This window comes from Pinus tabuliformis, chromosome 7 (assembly GCF_031772625.1).
Source record: "Pinus tabuliformis cultivar Carrire ecotype Pingquan chromosome 7, CPIR1, whole genome shotgun sequence".
Classification (NCBI taxonomy): Eukaryota; Viridiplantae; Streptophyta; class Pinopsida; order Pinales; family Pinaceae; genus Pinus; species Pinus tabuliformis.
In genome coordinates, this window is record NC_142293.1 from 1,668,569,885 (window position 1) to 1,668,592,227 (window position 22,343).

The 22,343-nt window shown below is 38.4% G+C and overlaps 1 protein-coding gene across 1 annotated transcript; it reads left to right on the plus strand.

Moving 5' to 3' along the window:
• Positions 1–18,498: 18,498 nt before the first annotated feature.
• Positions 18,499–21,454, plus strand: LOC149254863 (protein ROOT PRIMORDIUM DEFECTIVE 1-like). Its single transcript, XM_089460246.1, has one exon. The coding sequence runs from the start codon at positions 18,637–18,639 to the stop codon at positions 20,146–20,148; it is 1,512 nt and encodes a 503-aa protein (XP_089316372.1). The 5' UTR covers positions 18,499–18,636; the 3' UTR covers positions 20,149–21,454.
• The last annotated feature ends 889 nt before the right edge of the window (positions 21,455–22,343 follow it).

The following is a 22,343-nucleotide window of genomic DNA, read 5'->3' on the forward strand; positions in this document are numbered from 1 at the left end:
TCTCAACCTCTGTCCTTTCACTTCAAAGGTGTGGGACTGGGTGGCCTCCATTTTTAGACAAACTGATAGGGATAGCCTCAGCATATCCAACACTTTGAAGAACTGGAGGAAAAACTTCTCAAGGAATGAGATTGTTAATAAAGCCTAGATTCTAGTTCTAGGCTTTGTCATCTGGAATGTTTGGAAAGAGCGCAACAGCCAGATCTTCAAAAACAAAACAAGCATGCCCCAACACATAATTGATCAAATTCTAAGGCAGCTCAAAGACACAGTAAGAAGCTTGTTGAGGACCCTTCCTAAAGATCCTCCTCTACCCCAAGAGGAGAGAATTATACTTCACTTGGGTCTCCAGTCTATCAGTCCTCTGGGAATAATAAAGGAAGTGAGCCTAATAAATAAAGGTGTTAACATTTGGAAGCCCCCTCCTTATGGTTTCTTAAAGGTTAATATTGATGGAGCAGCTAAGGGCAACCCAGGATTAGCGGGCTTTGGGGGTGCCATAAGAGATGATCAGGGACAAATACAGAAAATCTTCCATGGCCACTTGGGGAAGGCCACTAATAACATGGTTGAGCTCATGGCATTAGAGCAATGCTTGGAAATCCTGGTGGATTCAAGTTCACACAATGTTATAATTGAAGCAGAGCTAGAATTAATTATTAGAGCGGCTAAGAAAATTAGTAATGGAACCTCTCCAGATAAAGTGTCGAAGCACTGGAAGCTTCTGCAAGTTTTTTACGCATCTACTCTCACTTGCGAACCCTTAAAAGATTTGTTCATGTGAAAAGGAAAGCTAATACATTAGCGGATCGATTGGCGAATGAAGGAGTCACCAATAGGGACAGGGATTCTAGGTATGCTTGGGATTCATTACCTCCAGGCAAATTGTGGGAGGACTGTCTCAGTCTGGCAACCCAGGATATGGAACTATGGACTAACAGGATAGATCAAAGGGACTCAGAAGACCAGCAGGTGGATGGAGAACCCCATACAGTCTAACCCGCCTTGGTTTGGCTGTTTTCCATAGTCTGGAATTTTTTTGATTGTATGATGAAAGGATTGACTCGGATTGCACCACAGGATGAGGTGTCCATTTTCATATTACTTAGTTGGTGTTTGATAGAGAATTTCGGTGGACGGGATTGGCTCAAGATCTGCCCGCTGGACGGAATTGAAGGACAACACGTGGCAAAAGGACGTGTTTGGTTTTTCCGCGCAACAACCATTCCAAAACCACAAGTGGTATATCGGGCGGGGTCCGAATGGTTTATGGTTTTTTTGAGATTGGCTCCGATTCCACTCTTCGTGCGACATGTGGCGGGGCGAGGTGAGAGAAAACCGCCCTCATCGGGCGGTTAACTCTCATGCTTCTCGTCCTCCCGATATTCACGAAGACCGTTGGATCTTAGTCAGTTGATCAACGGCGGCGATTTGTTTGTGCTAGTTGGTCAGACCCAAAAAAATATTAGAGTGTTATGCTTTTAATTTTTGTCGAGTCCGTTTGATAGTTTTAAGCTTGGCTTGTGGTGGGACCTCTTGTGGGCCCATGGTGAGTCATTTGTGGCCTTTTATGACCTCCGGTTTGATGGATTAGCTCTCCAAGGAATTCTAGGTTCATTTGTTGCACAGCAGCACTACCAAATGGCCTTGTGCCTTAACTATCTGGTGGTTCTCCCCGGTTTCCTTCTTTAGGTTCTCTTAGTTTTGGGTGAATGGTTTGGTTCGGCCTGCCCTGCTGATTGTTGAACTCTCATAGAGCGGGTGCGGCTTCTTGTAAATTATGTATTTTTGGCTAAGCTTAATAGAAGGTCCTACTCGTACTTGATCAAAAAAAAAAAAAGTAAATAAAAATACAAAAATTTTAAAAACCATTAACAAAAATCTAAAAAAAAATTAAAACAAACTAGATTTAAAAAAATAAATAAATAAATAAATAAAATAAAAAATTCTAGAAAATTAGCCAAAAAGTTAAAACGTCTTAAATAATTTATAAGCAAAATTAAAAAACAAACAAACAAAAATTAAAAAACTACTACAATTAAATTAAAAACATTTAAAAAAACACAAAATATATATATATATATATAAAAAAAAAAAAAAAAAAACAAAAAACTAAAATTTAAAAACAAAAAAAAACCATTAAAATTAAAATAAAATTAAAAAATCAAACTTTAATAAAAAAGGAATCGACCCTCATCCGCCTAGGGCCGTGGGCGGCTGAGGGCCGATTCTCAGGGGCGCAATTTTTTTATTATTATTAATTTCTTTTTTTAATTTTAACGGTTTTTTTGTGTTTTCTTTTTTAATTTGAGTTTTTTTGTTTTTTTAGGTTTATTATAATTTTTTTGTGTTTTTAATTATGTTTTTAAATTATTTAAAACGTTTTAATTTTTTTTTTGTTAATGTTCTAGGTGTTTTTTTTTTTTTGTTATAAATCTAATTTGTTTTTAAATTTATCTTTTTAAATTTTTAATTTTTTGTTAATGGTTTTTTAAATTTTTGCATTTTTATTTACTTAATTTTATAGTTTTTTTATATTTTGCCTTTTTTTTCTAACTTTTTTTTATTGTTTACAAGATAACAACAATTTTATTATTTTTTTGTTTTTTTTTCTTTTTATATGTTTTTATATTCATTTTTTTGTTAAGTAATCATTATTTAAAAAACAATTGGACATAAAAAAAATTAAAGTGTCAAAAAATGTAACATTTTAAAAATATATACCCACACTTAATATATTAGAAAATTTAAAGTGTCAAAAATAATCCCTCTAAAAAAAGAGTTGGTGTTGCATTAACACGTTTCAAAATCAACATGAAAATTACTAATATTTAAAAATAAATATTTATATTTGATACATAAGAAAATTTAAAGTGTCAAAAATATGCTCCGAAAAAAATGTATTCTGCATCACCATTTTTCAAAATCAGTTGACTTTTTTGCTACCTCAACGAAATGAGTGATCATATTAGTTCTCGTTTCAAAGTTTACATTCTTAATTACGATTGTGTTAATAGATGGTCCTTTCCAATGCTGTGAAACGATTACCATAATGATCGCTCATTATTACCTTAATCTGTCATGGATTTTTCTATATTTTACCATTATCTTCTTGGATTTAACTATCACCGCACCCCAACGCCACCACAACCATGTCACTGCAATTTTACCTACCAACACTCCTCCTTAATGGTCTTGTTGTTACTCCAATTGTTGCTAGAGAGAAACTGCAAAATGGGTGGGCAAGACGTTAGGCACAAACCAGAGAATACAGTGCAAGTTCGAAGCAATCCAGATGTATGGCAGGTATTTTTAGATGCAGGATGGCATGTGTATTTTGAGAGGCTGCAAGGATTTGATGAAGCCATCACAGTCGAATTCACATTGAATTTGGATGGAAATCATTCCATAGTTCGTGGATTGGATATTCTTGTCATAGAGGAAGTAATTTTGACTGTCAGCGGATTGCCGCAAGGAGGGAAGAAATGGTTTTCAAGGAAATATCCTTTGCCAAAGTTTCCGGAATTGTTCTTACAGACTAGAGAAATAGCATTCAAGAAGGGTAGGGGGTATGATCGAAAGTCTTTGCCACACCCATGGGCCGAGATTGCATATTTTGTCATGAGGTACATTACTTTTGAAGGTTGGTTTTCTACTTTGTTTAAGTATCATTTTAAGCTTCTTTCATGCCTTCGGTTTCAGCATGCACAAATTCATTCTCTAGACATGCCATATTTTCTATGGAATAGTCTTCAGCTAATGGCACAGTCTGCTTGTCAGTCTCGACAAGCATTAGCGATCCTTACAAATCATGGGCTAGTCAGACTATTAGTGGTGCATGCTCTATCTCGAACTTCTGTGGCTTGGCCACAATTCACCAAGCTAGCAGAGGAAGAACTTGCGGCTATGATGCCTGCAAGGGAGGATGAGGAAGAATTGATGGCAGAAGAAGAAGAAGTCACATACAACGCTACTCCACAAGAACTAGTGTCGTCTACTGGCCCAACGGGAGTAGAAGTAATGGAGACAGAAGAGGCCACAACCGACGCTGCTCCACAAGAACCAGCGTCACCTGTTGGCCCAATGGGAGCAGAAGAAATGGAGATAGAAGAAAATGCAGTCGACGTTGTTCCACAGGAACCAACGGCAACTGCCACTTTGAGGAGAGAATCACCACCCTTGGATGAAATTGCAGGTGGTGCTGACACACAAGAACCAGCATCACATGTTCAAGAAAATGAGGAACCTTTGGATGAGGCTGCAAGTGGTGCTGATACACAAGGACCAGCATCACCTGCCCAAGCAATTAAGGAACCCTTGAAAGAAGCAGGGGTCGCAGTCGACACTGCTCCACAAGAACCAATGTCGATTGTTGAGCAGGAGGACAAACTAGAAGAAGCACAAGTAGAAAAAGAAAAAGGGAGCACAGACCAGCCAGTGAGCACAAGGGAAGGAGGACCTGAGGCAGCAGGCACTGAGAGAATGGACACTAAAGAAAGCATTTTTCATTCTCCGCTTCTTGCGTCCTTACCAAGAGGGGCAAGGAATTTTCGTTCCCCTAGGTGCCTGGTGAAGGAAAAAGCCTCTCCCCCGATCTTAAAATTTGTCAGGGCGGTTAAAGGCACCATCATCGACACTATTACACAAGAACTAGTGTCGACTGGTGAAAAAATTGCACAAATTAAGGGATTGGTGATCAGCACTGTCACACAAGAACCAATGTCGACCAAAGAACAAACTAAAGAGACTATCGTCGATATTGTCCCCACAAGGCCATTATAGGATAACGTTGTTGTTAATGCCACCCCACAGGGACCTGCAATGGCTACAGAGCCACCAAAGGAAGGTGTGGAGGATTCGAGATCCGAAGGAGAAAATGGTCGGGAAGCGGAGCAGTCACAAGAAAAGGGTGTCAAAGACACTACCCCGCAAGGGCCTATAGTGACTCCAGAACCACCAAGGGAAGATATGGAGATTCTGAGACCCAAAGGAGAAGACGTTGGGACTATTCCCCGAGTCGAGGAACAAACAGAGGGGGTTAGGGTAAAGCAAGAGCCGGTTAACGAATTTGTCGACGTCAATCCACCAAACCCCACACCATTTGTGAGATGGGTCGAGGAGATTGTTTTCAAACAAGAATTCATTGAGCAATATGCAAAAACAAGGCCTCCTCTTAAAGAGAGGTAGTAGTCGCAGTTTAGGGAAAAAAATGCAGCTAAAAATGGAAATTTTCAAGTTAAGGAAGCAGGTACGGTGCTTACAAAGGAAAGTGAGAAGGCATAGGAAGAATGTTGCGAAACCTGGGGTTGAAACCATCTCAGCAACAGTGCAGACCAAAGACAGGCCCACAACCTCTACGGCTACACAAAACGAGTCATTTTTGCGTGTGATCAAGGCACGAGAATTTTTCATGATTATGGAAATTTAGAAGTGGCAAGTTGCTGCAGCTCACCTTCAACGAGGGACCATTCCTTTAGAAGCCCACCGAGAAGGAGTGAAGGGAATTCGTGAGCAAGCTACGAAAATAGTTACCGATTACATGGATCAAATAGAGAAAGAAAAACGGAAACGAGAGGAGCAGCAGAAGAAAATCAAGGAACTAGAAGGGCAGGTGCAGCTACTAAAGGATGATAAGGAAGAAATGTTTTCTCTGGCACAACAGGTAATGGCTTGCTGACCCCCTGCCCACATCTATGCTTTGTTCCTCCATGAACAATATCTATTCTTTTGTTTAGAAAGCATCTTCCAGGAAATCAACGATGTGATAGACGACCCAATATAGTTTTTACACATCTTGAGAAGCCACAATATTTTGAATAAGCACTTGATGTGGGAACTCTATATGCATGATTACTTTATGGGCGATGATCAATCATTCAACCAAGTGCCATACGTCCTTCAGATGGAGAATTGTCAGTCTGTGAACGTTTATAAAAAACACCAAACCTTCTTAGGGATCGAAGGACGAAAAGGACGGACGCTGGCAACCCAGAAATGGTGCATTGACATATGCACAAAACAAATTTTTACTTGTCAAGAGGAGGCTCGGGACAGCTGCCAGAAACAGTGGATCTTATCGTCATCAGCCGTCAAGATACGTGAAACTTTTGGGGCCCCTAATTTTTCTCATGTTTTAAACATGGTACCTCGGTACATTACATGCATGCAACTTCTTGGGGTCCACTGGATGGGTTTGAGGTTCAGGTTCCCCATTATCTAGTTGTCGGCTGATCAGTATACTCCAACTTACAAGGTAGGTGAGGATTGGTGGAAGGAAGTCCTCCAAACAGATGGATATAAGCCTTTGGGGATAGAAATGGCTGCAAAATATGATCTCGCACAGCTTCATGTTGATCATCACAACTCCAATCCAGATTTGCGCAGGCGACGGGCTGCATGAGGACATGCAGAAAGATTAGTTGGGGGGAGATGTTGGTAGCTGAATTTGCATGTTTTTACCGACCTTTTTACCTTGTTTCATGTATCCATTTTTACGCCATTGTTGGTCAATTTACATTCTAAACGGCACAATTATACCTCTTGTCATGTCATTATGAATCATTAATCAATGAAGCATAGTCACAGGGGATTGTTGCCTAAGTGGCTTGCTAATTCAATTATTCTTGCAGAATTGGAGGAAGTATGATCGAGGCTGTGGTTCAGCAAATGGTTATTATCCAGTTGGCAGTGCTATCTTGAGACATTAGCTGCAACGGTGGATCAACCCTTCAATCAATGCACTACTATCTTTACATTATGTTTTTCTTAATAAACCACTATGTAATTGTAGGCAAACAATTATCGTAATTCTAGGAGTTGTTATTGTTAACAAATTGTATAAGTAGAGTTATGGGGTGAGAAAGCCAATAGTTAAGATCGCAGAGAATTACGTTAACTTTGAGTTTGTAACATCATACATGTATTACCCTTTTCTATTAATGAAATTTTGATCTTCTGAGCATTACGTGAATTCTTGATCTTGCCACAACCCTAATCAGGGAGTTGTGCCCACTCTCTTGACCAGGTGTTGCTGGATAGACATGTGCATAGGTTTATTTCAATTAATTTATTTATAGTTGTGAATGATTATAAGTGTGTTGTTGTGAGTCTGCTTGTTGTTACTCTTGTTGTTGTTACGACCATTACTGTTGTTACTCTTATTCGATGTTACAGTTATCGCTTGTTGTTACACATTGTTAAGTTATAATTGAATATTCAGTATTGGGTAGGGAAACTGTGGCCTGCATATACTTTGCATGATAGCCTTGAAATAACTCGCAGAGCCCTAGGTTGACAATTAATGTGGAATTGGGTGAATTGCATGATTCATATCTGAACACCAACAATATCAAGCTTCAGGATCGCGATATTAGTTTACTTTCTTAAGAAATGGTCTAGCATACGTAGATATAAATTTTTCCAGGAGGACATGTTTTGTAGGATAACTTAGATTTCAAACATCAATAATGCATTTCTTCTCAAGCTCAGACTAGGAAGGCAATAACTGATTTCAAGAGTTGATATAGAAAGGAGGTAGAGAACAGTTTGGTTCTGCATTTTATCTCATGTTCTGGTACAAAGAAGGGAAGTTGGTCGAGAGTCTAGTCATGATTCTATGATAAAGGATGAATTGTTGTGCATGAGTCCGAGTAGGGTTTATATGTTGAAGAAGGGGTCGAGTTCAAATATTTCAGTTTAGAAAAGGACATAAAGGGTTAATTGATGAAGATTGTGGAGATGTGGAAAAAGTGGACTTCAAGGCCAAGTTTCCTGAATTAATGAACAGGTTTTTAGGGAATTGAGTTCTAAGTTAAAGTTGAGTTTTCCTCACAGGACTAAAATACTTGCAACCTGTGTAGAGTTTGAAAGGAGGATGTGTAATAGTGTCTTTGTGGAGAAGAAGTGCAAGATTATGGATAGTTGTAGTATTTCATACATGGAAGTCTAAGACAAATTTTTGGCAGCCTAATAAAAGTACTTATGTGGGTTGTTAGTAAGCCCTCAATTCAGTATTAAGAGGAAGGCTTATCATTGTGTAAGGGAAGGTTGCTTATGCCCTAAGAAAAAATCAATCATAGTAGGTAAGAGGTTGTTTAGAGGGAATACTTAAAGAAGCTTTATGTACAGGGAGCACACAAGTTGTTTCACTAGTGTGTGGGAAGATTTATGAAAACCCTAAGGACAATGAAGTAGTGGGAATTCACTATCAAGTGGGTTGTGCTTGGAAGACCTTATGATAGTAATCTTCGAGAAGTTAAGTCACTATTGAAACGAAATTTTATTGGTTCCCTAAGAACTGTCAATTTTAAGCAACAAAAGGATAGTTATAGGGTTGTGTATAGAAACCCTAAGGAAAATCATCTAAGAGGTAGCTAGAGGACTGCCAAGAAGGTATATTTGAAGACCCCAAGAGTTGGATATATTTGAGTCTATGGATCTGTGTTGACTGATAGAGACTAATTGAAGAAATGAATATTGGAAAGGTTAGCCAAGGTGTGTTCAAGGTTGACTGAACATAGGTTGGCTAACCTATATTGTGATAATTTGTCAGTTGACAGAACTGTGTGATGGACTATATTCAAGGCAGGAAGCAGTGCAGTACAGGAAGTAGTGTTGGACACAATACCGGATCCAGTAGGAGAAGACCTCAAGTACAGGATCATGGACTGTTAGGAGGCAGATTTGAAGCCCTATTTTAAGAAGTTGCAAGTCGAGAAAACTCAATGATAATAGGGTTGGTTGAGGAATCTACAACAATAACAGGGAGTTGATGTAAGGGAAGTATGAGTACTTCCAACACAAGTTGAGGCTTGTTGATGCACTCTCCCTGTTTAAGAGGGAGTGAGCATGGATTTCTCCTCTTGGGTTGAGAGGGAGATGGGACACTTGGTTCTCCTTATGTCATGTACTATGATGGATTAGGATTGATATCCTATGTCAAGTACATGAACATGGATAAGGAGAATGGTGGATTGGATAAGCATCTTGGACATACATTCTTGAGTCATGTATTGTGATGAATTACGATGGAGATCCTAATTCAAGTACATGGACTTGGATAAATAATGGTATGAAGGATAGACATTTCCTCGAGGGAGATGGTTCGATGGAGGACATACTCCAAGTATCCTAGGTGGAGTATGTGCCTCAGAGAGGAGGTATGGTGTCCCATGGAATGCCTCCCAACATTGTGCTATGATCTTGTGGAGAGATAGAGTGTGTATGTCAAGACCTTGGTAATGTAACAATTTTGGCTACGATGATACTATCATCATTAGTGCTTATCAATCTGAATCCATTCTTATATGAATATTTCAAATTGAGATAGACCTATTGAGTCATTATGAATACTTCCCTAGTTAAGAGGGAGTGTTGGAGAATGTAACTAGTTTCGGTCTTCATAATTGTTGTTGTACTCATTTCAATGTGTATCTTATGTAACAAACAAAAGAAGAAAAGAAAAAGTAATTATTTCAAATCATGGGTTTCATGCTCATTATTGATGGTATTCTAGGTAAAATCATGTTCTTCATGCTTCTAGACTTTGTTAGATCATAGTATATATTTCCATGAGTCAAGAGAGTCAACATCATGCTTATAAGACAATTTTGGGCAAAATATATATTGTAAAATAATTTATTTTGAGTCTAGAAAGTCTGGGAAACCTCCAAAGTACAAGTTGGCCCTGACAGCTTCAAGTCAACCTAAATGAGGGAATTTGACCCCTTGGAAAGGCTATATAAAGGAGTAGATTCGACCTCATTTGGCACTCACTCACTTCCAACATTAAGGTATGAGTTTGATTATGTTGTTTATTTGGTGTTTGAGTGTTTAATTATGTCGTATATTTGGTGTTTGAGTGTTTGGTGTCTATTATGTCATCTATCTGTTGTTTGAATGTTTGATTAATTGCATCATATGAGTATGTGTCTATAAGATTGCTTGAAGGAATGATCTTGTTTTAAGACGGTTGTACTAACACATTATGTGCTGAGACAACTGATATGCACTTGAGTGTAGAGTAGGTGATAGTTGTAGCATTATGATTAATGATTGTGAGTTGATTGTTGATTCTGACATGGATGTTAGTCTTGGTAAAGGTTGATTTCAAATTAATAGATATGATGTCTTGATCTTTGGAACGTGTGTCTGACATGTGTGAGTAGTTGTAGGGAAACATGCTTGGCATTAGTGTGACAAGGTAACAATTGATTTGTTTATATAGCTAACAGTTGGTTGATGTGATAGCACATAGTAAGACTCAATTGTAGCAAGGTAAAAGTTAAAAGAAAGGAATTGGGTGATAATTCCTTTGGCTATGTTTAGAAATTGTAATTCCAAATGAATAAGTGCTTTGCATGAACACATGAAGTCTTCTTAACCTTGATTTTGTCTGAGATTATATGGATATGTGTTAGATTCATGAACATATATTTGACATGTATAACAATTGGCTTCCAGTTATAGTTGGATTTGTCAAGGAATTGGAGTTCCTTGAGAAGTGCATGTGTTTAGAAACATATCATCATGTTGAATACATCAAGGTAAGGTAATTGGTATATTTTTATGTTTATTTATACACTAATAATTATGTGTTTATGGTAGTATGGTGCAGGGATTGCATGACAAGGGAAACTACTATGAAATCTTGAAGAAGGCTCTGGTTGAGCTTTCCCTTAGAAGCATTAGGAACCCATGGGGATTGAGTCATGGTGTTTGTTGCTAGTCTTGTGCTTTCAATGTTTTGGTGATTTGTTTGTGCTTGATTTGCAATTTTGTTTATGTCTGGTGCATGGCCATGCCACTTTGTTTGTGGTGTCATATTGTTATTGGTTTTTCATATTTTTCTTATTATTTGCTTTTCTTCTTGCCTTTTTGTGTTTTAAGGGTCATGGGAATTGGTTGGGAAAAGAGGAAAGTTAGTAAAGCTCAGAGAGAGTTGAATGAAGTCCAACATGTAATGTAAAACTTGAATAAATCTCGATGCATGAGTAAAGGGCAGTTGAAGGCAAGAGTATGACAGTGGATTTGATTGGTCGGGTCCATTGGGATAAGTGGATGGTGGCAGAACAGTCATGAGAAAGGTAACATCAAAGGTAAAGTAAATGGATTTGAGGTGTCATATGCCTTGACTATGTTGGGACCTGTTGTTCTCAATGTTGTGCAGATAAAGGGAGTTCTCTTAACCTTGACGTTATGATATATGGTAATTATGTTGTGATCATATATATATATATATATATATATATGTATATATATATATATATATTGTTGCCTGACGGGATCATGATTGTTTTATGCTAATGTTTATATATATGTATGTATGCATATCATTGTCTAACAGTTTTGTTAGGGATCATTCTTGTGGAGGAATGATTGCTTATGCAAATGAATGACATGAAGAGGTTCCTATTTTATGAGGAATCAAGTGGGAAGAGTAGCCTTGACAAATCTATGAGGTCAGTATCATGTGGATATGAATTGATATTATATGATTATACTATGTTTATGTTATGGTAGGTAATGTTGAGGGGTACATCATCGGAATGAAAGCAGTGTGATCTGTGGCATGCTAGGGAAAGCATGGGTGGTGGAAAGACACTAGAAGCAAGGTTTCCTGGTAGAGACAATGTAGTCTCTGGATATGAAATACTGATATTGTGTATATGTTGTACATAATGTACAAATGGTATTGTGTGCATGTTGGATATGCAGTGTTGTGTACATATGGTGTTGTGTGCATGTTGGATATGTGGTGATATGTACATATGGTGTTATGTAGATGTTGTACATGTGGTGCTATGCAGATATGGTATTGTGTACATGATTGTACATGTGGTGTTGTGTACATGTTGTACATATGGTGTTGTGTGCATGTTGGATATGTGGTGATATGTACATATGGTGTTATGTAGATGTTGTACATGTGGTGCTATGTAGATATGGTGTTGTGTGCATGTGGTGTTGTGTACATGTTGTGCATTTGGTGTTGTGTGCAGGTGGTGTTGTGTACATGTGGTGTTGTGTAAATGTTGTATAGATGATGTTGTGTACATGTGGTGCTATGTACACATTGTGCAGGTGGTGCTATATACATGTTGTACATGTGGTATTGTTGTACGTGTGGTATTGTGTGCACATCGTACACGTTATGTTGTGCACGTGTGGTACTGTGTTATTGTGTTACGAGAATTATGTAGTTGATGTATCATGACATGTGTATTCGTTGTGTTGTATTCTGTGTACGTATATGTATTTTGTTGTACGTCGGGTGTAGGTGTATGTATTATGTTGTGTTGTACACCAGGTGTAAGTGTATGTGTTTTGATGTATATTGTGTGTATGTGTACATGATTGAAGAGGAGAGAAGGCACTAGGTGCCAAGGAAAATTTTAAATATGGAAAATTTTCTTGAAGTTTAAAAACATTGGCGAATCTCACTAATCCCTAATATGCAAACTATAAAATGTTTATTGATATATTTGTAAAATTATTCAAATTTATAATGATTTTATATATAGTCTCTATATAATGTTGGCGATTTTTAAGGTAAAATAATTTTATATTCTAAAATCTGGACGAATCATCTTTTATAAAATTGGAAATTGGCGAATCTTTTTTGTGGAAAAATCATGGAAAACTATCCCACTGGGCGAACATTAGCCCCTAAAATTTTCTATGCTTGGTGCTTGCTGGATGTGGCAACCAATCTAGTGTGTGTACGGAAATGACAAAGGACAAAGGTAGAAGCAAATGACCGATTAAAGGATAAGTATCAATATTTTATTTCAATTTTATTATACATGTGATCTATGATTCTGATTTATGATGGTTACATGTGATCTATGATTCTGTTTTATGATGATTTCATGCAATTCATGATTTTGATCTATGATGGTTGTGTTTTGAGCTAACCGGATATGATATGTTTATACATGATGATTTGGTCAAGAGTTGGTTTGGCTTGTTGTGACAAGAAGTGAACATAAGTGCAAGTGTACCTTATTAACATACCACCAATGAGGTATGATTTGGATTTATTTCAATTCATTTTAAATCTAATGGGAATTATGTGCTTGGTACAGGAAATCATGGAAATGCCCAAATTGAGTGGTTGAAACCGATTAAAAGAATTAGTTGCATCAGTGAAGGGAATTGGAAAAGGTAGCAATATGTTGGTAAAGCACTTCAGGAGCAGGGCCATTGTGGGACACTGGTACCCAATAGTGTCCATTGATTTCCATGAGCATGCTATGACTAGTATGATGGTTTTGAGGCAGGGATATGCCTTGGTTTTTGGACCTTTCGATGCGAGGAAACCTTTCCAAGGGAGGGGTCGCTCGAGGGACTGTGTAGCAGAGAAGGGGATGCCCGCAAAACTTGGAAGGTGTGTGAATGCATGGAAGGGGGTGACCGGATTGCCCGAGGGACTATGTAGCAAAGAAGGGAAGGTCGGGGATGGATTTGTTTTGGTCATTAGCATTTCTAGATGGAATCAGATGCACATTGGGAGTGTACCCTGGAACAATGAGTCGGTAATTGTTCACTAAGAGGACAAGTGGCGCAGGATTGTAGCGCTAGACAGTGGATGCAAACTTTAACTTTGGCAGTAGATTTTGGACTTCCTAGGAAGGAAGTGAATCCTGGTACTACTTTTGAGGATGGAGGTGTGAGCCTTTGGAATTCCCTTGTTGCTGATACGGGCATCGTATCCCTTTATTTGTTGGTTAAAGAAAATGTGCATATGTGTATATTATTGTAAATATTGTATCAAGTTGTGTTTATAAAGTTCTATAGACAATATGATTATTTGTTGGTCAAAGCAAATGTGTATGAGTATATATGTGGTTGTTATTGTAAATACCTAATAAGTTGCATTATAAATCTCTAGTAAACAGTATGATTGTCATGTTTTCAGCAGTGGTCATTGTAAATAATGCAACGAGTTATGTTATAAAGCTCCATAGGCAGTGTGTTTTGTTTTCAGTAGTTTGTTGGTTTATAGGTGTCATTGAACACTAAGGATGGTATTCTCTCAAGGGGGAGGGTTCTGTAACAACCCCTGGTTGAATTTCCATGTAAAAAATATAAGACCAAGGTCATGGGACACTTATTCCAAAGCTGAATGTTGGGAAAAGAATCCTAGTGGGTGTTCATTTCATTTATTTTGGCTAAAGGGAATTGGCAAAGGCATTTGAAAATGCAAGAGGCATTAATTGGCATTTTATTTATGAAAATAATGGAAAATAGGAGAAAAGGAAGGTGAAAGGTCACAGGTTTGCGTGAGAGGGAAATTGAATGAAAATGAAGAAAATAGAGGCCTCAATGATAAAAATGCTTCTAAGGATTAGTTTATCGTTTTTTTTCAGAGTTAGCTTTTGTTAGTTCAATCATTGGCACTCTCATTCTATTCTCTCTCTCATACTCTTGGAGCACTCTTGGAAGAGTGTGAAATACTTGGGATTTGGAGAAAGAAGGCAAAGGAAAATAAGGAAAGCGCAAGAGGAAAACAAGATTAGCAGCTATAGAGAGATTACTTGTAGAGTTGTGTGTATGATTTCCTAGCTAGTTTTGACATGCATGGTATATGCATGTGTGTATTTGGTTCTCTTGCTATCATTGACAAGGGTTTTTCCAGGTGTGACAATGGTTTCCAACCTTTCCTTTCCATTTATGGACAGTCATGGTGTGATGGGGTTTCTTTTACTTGGTTGGGTTGGATTATCGGATGGTTTTGAAATTGAGTGGGGTGGTCTTAGGAGGAAACACAAGACCTAGGAATCCCTGGAATGGTAAAGGTGGGATTACGGTAAATCCTGGTTGTGTGTATCCTCATTGGGCCTAGGAATCCTTGACTAGTAAATGACAGGATATATGGTAAAGCCTAGAGGGTGGAGACAGACAAATTCCTCACGGTTTAGGTGGAGAGATCCAGAGGCATCCATGCTTGTATAGGCCTAGTGATTCTTGGACCGATATATGTTGGGATTGTGGTAAAGCTTGGTAGTGTATGTTTCTTGTTTGGGCCTAGGAATCCTTTGGTGGGATTGTGGTAAAGCCTAGTTGTATAGATGAGGGTTTCAGCCCTAGGAACCCTTGATTGGTATTGACGAGATATACGGTAAAGCCTGATATAGCCTTGGTTGGTTTTGTTGTGAGTCCCACATTCATGCTTGGAATATGGCATAGGGTGATTGGCTAAAAGAAATATTTGATTCAACCCAATCTACGGTCAGGTGGTACGTGGAAGTTCCTGACCTGGTTGCATTTTTCATATGTTAATAAGATTTGTTTTCCTCTTGTGTATTATGTGTAAATGTGTTTATAATTATGTGGTTATAGTGGTTGTTCTGTCATTGTTGATCTGTTGGTTATATGTTGATTATAAGCATGGTTTATGACAAACTTGAGTTATGGCTCTCATCTTGTTTTTTTTTGTAAATGAAATGTTAATGGATGTATGACCTAATAGATGATAATGCAACTACTGTGAGAGGGCATCAAACCTTCTTGACGAATATCAGATAAGTATGAGGTCCCTATGTTCAAATATGTAGTTATGACCTGCAGATTACATGTTCATGATGTGTTTGGCGGAATGTCTGTCATGGCTGTTAGGGGTCAGGTCAAGTCCTTTATTCAAGTTTTTGCATTAGTAGCCTTGTTTCAATGTTATTTATCATTTCTGGAAGTTTCATGAAGTTCTGGGCATATGCCTTAGTCATAGCCCTAAAAAAGTGGCTCAGAATTCGGGGTCGCCGACACAAAATTGCATGTAAAAGGTTGCAATCGCATGAATGCTTTGTTGTGGGAGTGACTAGAGGATCTCGGTCGCATGGAAGGCTTGTCATGGGAGCGAGTAGGGGTCTAGTTCAACATAACATCAAGTTGTCTCAAGGGTTGGACACCAGGAGGGGTTGGTTGGCTCCTGAAGGTCCTGTAGCTCCTAAGGAAGGTCAATTTGGTTTTGGTTTGTCGATTCCACTTCCTTAACTATACATGGGGAGTTGAATCATATCATAGTAACTCTTCGTCACATGTTTATCCTGATGGATCTGTTAGCTTGGGTAAATGTGGGAGGAGGGTGTTACAATGTAGGTTTGGTCTTAACACAAATGCAACCAAGGAGTAGAAAATGGAATCGTTGGAGGTGTGCGAGCTGGAGCACACAGTCTCTTAGAGTTGGACATGTCTAGGTTAATGGATTTGGGTGCCATAGACATCACAAAATGTTGAGAAAAAATTGTCTAAAGGTCAGTGATGCTAACCAAGATATAGATAGCAAGAACTATGGATGCAACTAAAGAAGCCATTGTGCAAAGGTATGGAATTTTGAGTTTTTGCTTTTTCTAGAGCATGGCAATCATTCCTTGGGATTGGGTGACTTGGTGGATCAATTGCAACTAGGTGTAGATGGACTTAAGAGTAGCCTAAGTTGTGTGGCCTCACAAAATAATTGAAAAATTTGGAACAGGTTACTTTCATGAATCCTATTTAGAGGATTTGGGTAAACTTGATTAAAGCCATGGTGATGCCTTAGTGCACGAACACTTGAGCAACATGGTTGGGTTGTGCAGAGACTTGACCATCACAATAGAAAACCAAGGAGGGAATGTAATATCTCCAATTTCTTAAGTGATAAGGAGACTTCCCAATTTTGGCATTGGCATCAATTTTGGTGATTTAACTCAGGAGAAGGGGAAAAAGTAAATTTTTGGTGGGTTATGGGACCACCCACAAGGCATACATACCACTTGAAGGTAACACACATTTGTGGAGAGAGAAGAAGGGAGGGAAAATAAAACTAAGTGGAGGAAGGGACCCACAAAGAGGAAAGAGGAGGCAACATGCTTAAATATGAGGTGAGGGCTATTGTTTGGGGCTTTTTGACAATTTTACAACTGAACCTAGTTGTATGCTTGAGTTGCTCAGTCAAGTTAACACAATGTTGCTTAGCACAAGGATATTTTCAGACAGAGATCTCAACTCCTACTTCGGTGGACTTCGAGTGCCACCCTAGAGGAGTCCTTGGACACTTCGGGAGCCATTCGAGAGCTGGTACAAGTAACTTGCACTCAATTATGCATGTGGCCATGACACTGGGAGGAATTTGCACCAGTAGAGGGAGGAAATTGTGGAGAAAGATCATTTATGGGGAATTCAGGGCTGGTTTGGAGTGTTAATTGCTGGAGATTTTGGGTGTTTGCAATGAGGGAATTGAGGAGATAATTCAGGCTAAGAATTTGTCCTCCAGAGTCTGCGTAGGGTCCACTCTAGCATAGACACATAAAGGTCAAGGGGCAGGGGTAATTGGGGGCTTACGGTTGGAGTTTCAAGGAGAAATTTGTAGGAGTTTTGGGGATGTTTTTTCAGAGGACTTGAGGAGTATCCATAGCTAATTTCCAACAGTGCGTACAATCAGTCAGACTGGGCAACTCACACATTTTGTGGGTTTTTTGGACGTTGGGTTGGAGGCAAATTCCTTTCAAGATTTGGTAGAGTTAAGTGAGAAAGGGCACCCGCTGCAATTTCATCCCTTTTTGAGTACTTTTGAGTCATGTACAACCATTCTCCTTCAACAACAACAATCAAAATTTCAAGGGCAACGTAGGGATTTCTGGGTTGAGTCATTTCAACTTGTGGGTAACTCATTTGACTAGAGTTTGGCTTTACTTGCTATAGAAATCCCAAGTGTCTCTGTTCCGCTCATTTTGTACTCTATTTCACTCATATTAATAAAATGACTCAGTTTCCAACTTATTTTTCTTGTGCAAATTGATAATTTATGGGTGTGTGCAAATTTTTATTGTTGTTCATAGTTCATGCTTCTGTTTACACTTAATATTTCCATTTAGGAATATTACAGTGGTATGAGAGCATGTTATTGGCGAGTGTGGGGAGAGAATAGTAGGGAATGCCACCTAGGTACCAAGGGTAGTTTTTCAGGGAGACCGAAGTAGGGGAAGAGAACGATGTAGAAGATGAATCTTCTGAGCTTTGAAAATCTCATATTGTACAATCAAGGAAAATTTTAAGGATGAATATCTATTTGAAAGTGTAGAAATCTTGGCGAATCTTAGTAATCTATAATAGAAAAATGTTTGATGATATTTTTATAAAAATATCTAAAACTTTAATTATATTATGTTAGTCTATATATAATATTTTGACGATTTTTAAAGTAAAATTATTTCATACTATAAAATTTAGACAAATAATTCTTAGAAAAAATAGAAATTGGAAAATATTTTTTTAAATATAGAAAATTAACTCATTACAAATATTAACCCTTAAAATTTTCCAAATAATACTATCATATAAATATAGGAAAAATATAAATATAGGAAAAATATGCTCTCGCTAGTAATTTGGAATTGAGTGGGTTTGGGAGTTACGCAATTGGCTCAAATTTGAATCCCTTGACATTTCAGCCCCCTCCAAAGTTAGGAATTAATAAAAAAAACAGAAAAGAAGGGGCAATCGGTGTAAGTGGGCTATCGGTCTATATAAAACCTAAAACCCCATGAACCAAGATTCCTGAAACCTGACCTTCTGGAGCCGATACGATACTTCGCTCTGAGCGCCTTCAGCTTGAAAAAATACTCGAAATATCATAGGGTGGAATTTTCTCAGACTATGATGCTCAAAACAGAATATATGCATGTTTCACGTCTTCTGAACTGTGCTCAGCAACATTATATTCTGCAAGTAAGAGCTTTGCAGACTTGTGCAGCGGGCTTTTCCCTAAGTGGATGGAATTATACAGACCCAAACAATGCAGGACGATCCAGGCCATCATTTTGTTTGGGACCTTTCCAGGCACATATGCAGAAGAGATGGAAGAAACCAACTATTTCGGTACAGCAGTACATTGAAATGAGGACCAGAGACCTCCCGCTTGACAGGCTAATGAACACTGTGTACAAAAAGATGAAGATAATCATGAAGACACAGGAATTGGTTTTAAGGCGCAGAGAGCAAGCACTTCCAATTCATTTGCTCGGCAAATGGAAGAATAAAGTGGGATTGAAAAAACCACCAGGTATGTTCCTTAAGAAATATCCCCACATCTTTGAAATTTACAAGCACCCAATCAAGCAGGCACCCTGGTTCAGAGTAACAAATAAAGCATTGGATTTGATAGAGGAAGAGAAACAAACCATCCGACAGAATGAACCCTATGTTGTCGAGACATTGAGAAAATTGCTCATGATGTCCACCACTAAGAGGTTAGAGATACACACCCTTGGATTGGTAACTAGACAGTTTGGACTTCCAGATGGTTTTAAGGATTCGATTCTTGTCAAGTATCCCCAATATTTTCGCTTGATAGATGATGATAAAGTTGTAGAGTTGGTTTCCTGGGACTCAAGCTTAGCAGTTGCCCAGATAGAAAAATGGAGAGAGGAGGAGTACTCTGAGAAATGGTTGAATGAATCTGAGACGAAATATGCATTCAAGCTTCAATACCCTACTGGTTTTAGAATCCAGAAAGGTTTTAAGGACAGGATGAAGAATTGGCAAAGGCTTCCTTATTCGTTTCCATATGAGAACGTTGGTACTGGGTCTGGTGGGGGAGTTGTGATTGAGAAAAGAGCAGTGGGTATTATTCATGAACTTTTAAGCCTCACTGTGGAGAAGATGATTGAGGTTGAAAGGATTTCTCAGTTTCGAAAACCCTATAGCATGGAGCTTAATGTTCGAAACATCATTCTTGAGCATCCTGGTATTTTCTACTTGTCGACAAAGGACAATATCTTGATTGTTTTCCTCAGGGAGGCTTATATCCGCTGTAGATTGATAGAGTCCAATCCAGTTTATGCGGTTCGGAAGAAATTTATGGACTTGATTCGGTTGCGTAATCGTCATACCAGAAATTCGAGGTCTGAAAAAGTTGAAGGTGCACAGGCAACGCAGGACAATTGCAAGACAGAGGATGAGAATCATACTGAACCCGAGTTTACAAAATCAGGAGAGGTTTTTGACAATGGATGTGACGATTTGAGTCTCAGTGATACAACAGATTCTTCTGAAGACGAAAACTATGAAGAATGGGATGGAAAAAGTGATATGGGTGAGGATGGTGAAGACTCTGAAGCAACACCTCAAACTGACAATGGTCAACATTGCAAAATACAACACAAGTAGGATGTTGAAATTTGCAAGTGTAGGCAATGAAAGGAGGTGGCAATGGTTCATAACAGTAGAGTTGGCGTTGGTACAGCTAAACAGCTCTGGAATATGGAAAAGAACCCTGCCAAAACATGATTAGGAGTGGATTTTAGTGTGAGAAGTTTGTACTGAGTGCCCTTTATGTGTAGGAGCATCGAGAGGATGCAATGAAAGTGCTTGACAAAACTCCAGACTGAGACATGGTCTTTTGGAATAAAATGCTTATGGGATATCCCAGAATAGGCGTAACAACGAGGTTTTGAACCTTTTCCAGGAAATGTTTGAACCATATGTGATGTCAGGGAATACCAGGATTAAGGATAATACACACACTGGGATGTCGAAGAAAGTTGAAGAAAATCTAATTTTTTTTTCAGAAAATTCTTATGCGAAAAGTGTTCTCTTGGAATGCCATGATTGCTGGATATGTGTAACTGTAAACCAGGCATGTTGATGAGGCCATGAAGTTGTTTTAGGAAATTCCTGATAAAGATGTGGTTTCATGAACCAACTAATGCTAGCATGTGCAAAGAGTGGGCTAGTTGATGAAGCCACGAAGTTGTTTCAGACAATGTCTTCTTGCAACATGATCTCATGGGATAAAATGATTGCAGGATATGTGCATAACAAGCACATTGAGGAAGCCCTGGAGGTCTTTTAGAAAATCCCAGAATTGAGGCGTAATCCCATGAAATGATATGATTGCAGGTTATGCAAAAAATGGGCATTTCAAAGAGCCATCACAGCTGTTTTGCAAAATCCAAATGACACGTGAAGCTAAATACATTTTTGCTAGTATCCTCCCAACATGCTCTTTTTTGGCAGGTTTGGAATATGGCAAGATTGTCCATGTTTATGTAAATGAAACGGAATTTCAGTCCGATACCTTTGTTAGAATCGTGCTTGCAGATATATTCGCAAAATGTGGGAGCATAGAAGATGCATGGGATATGCTTGACAAAATTGCCTGCACCATACATCGTCTTGTGGAATCCAATAATTGTAGGATGGGTTGGCAAGAAGGCCCTGGATCTCTTTGAGGAAATACCACTCTGGTTTGAACTTAAATAATGTCACCTTTGTTGTTCTTCCATCTTGTTGTCGTGCAGGCCTTCTAAATCATGGATGGTGATACTTCAGAGGCATGGGTAAATTTCATCACATGACATTGGCAATGGAACACCATTGCTGCATGGCTAACCTCCTTGGCTGTGCTGGAAAATTGTATGAGCAATATCATTCTATAAGCAAAATGCTAATAAAGTTCAATAATGATGTATAAGCCTCTTTGCTTGGTGCCTATATAATTTGTTTTAAAATAGACTAGGGGAATGTGTGGCAGAATGTCTTTTCCATCCAGATTCTAAAACTGCATGGCATTATATGCTTATTTCAAATACATACAATGCAACTGCTAGGTGGGGTGATGTAAAAAAGGTGTGGAAAATGATGAAAGAAAGGACTTTGGTAAAGACATTGGCCTTCCTCAAAGAAGGCTCAGAACTCTGTTGCAGACAGTGCTTGAGATGGACTGGAAAGATAGCGTTGTTCTCAAAAGGAACTTTACCTAAATGTTTCTAGACCAATTCAAACCAGGGTTTGGGTTCTTGGTCAAATGAGTTTCATGGTCATATGTGTTGTTGAAAGAAAATATTCTAACATGGAATCTTTAGTCAGAAGGCCATAAAAATATGAACAAGTGAAATCATTGTCGACCAACAATTTGTTAGGTTTTTGGACATACCGTGGTGAATTCAGTCATACTTGATTTGGAGACTTTGGTGATATTGTCTAAATTGTTTGACCTTGAGGTCTTAACAACATATACAAATGATGGAATACAGAACCTAGAACACTTCCTATGTTGTATACAAATGATGGAATACAGAGCCTAGGGCACTCCCTATGTAGTTAGGTTTGGTAGAAGCCAAAAAAGTTGTTCTAAAATGTTCACGTACTACATCTGTTCTTACTAGTGATGAAGTCACCGTGGTACACAATTTGGAGTGTTTGAAACTCAAGTTATTTCCATGTAGAAGTGGCCATCATGGGATGGGAATAAGAAAAAAAAATTACAGGAAAAATGGTCAATCTAGTTGTGCTGCACAGAGAAAATAAAGAGTTATTCAAACAATGCACATGCCCCAATTTTCATAGCATTTTTTTTAATT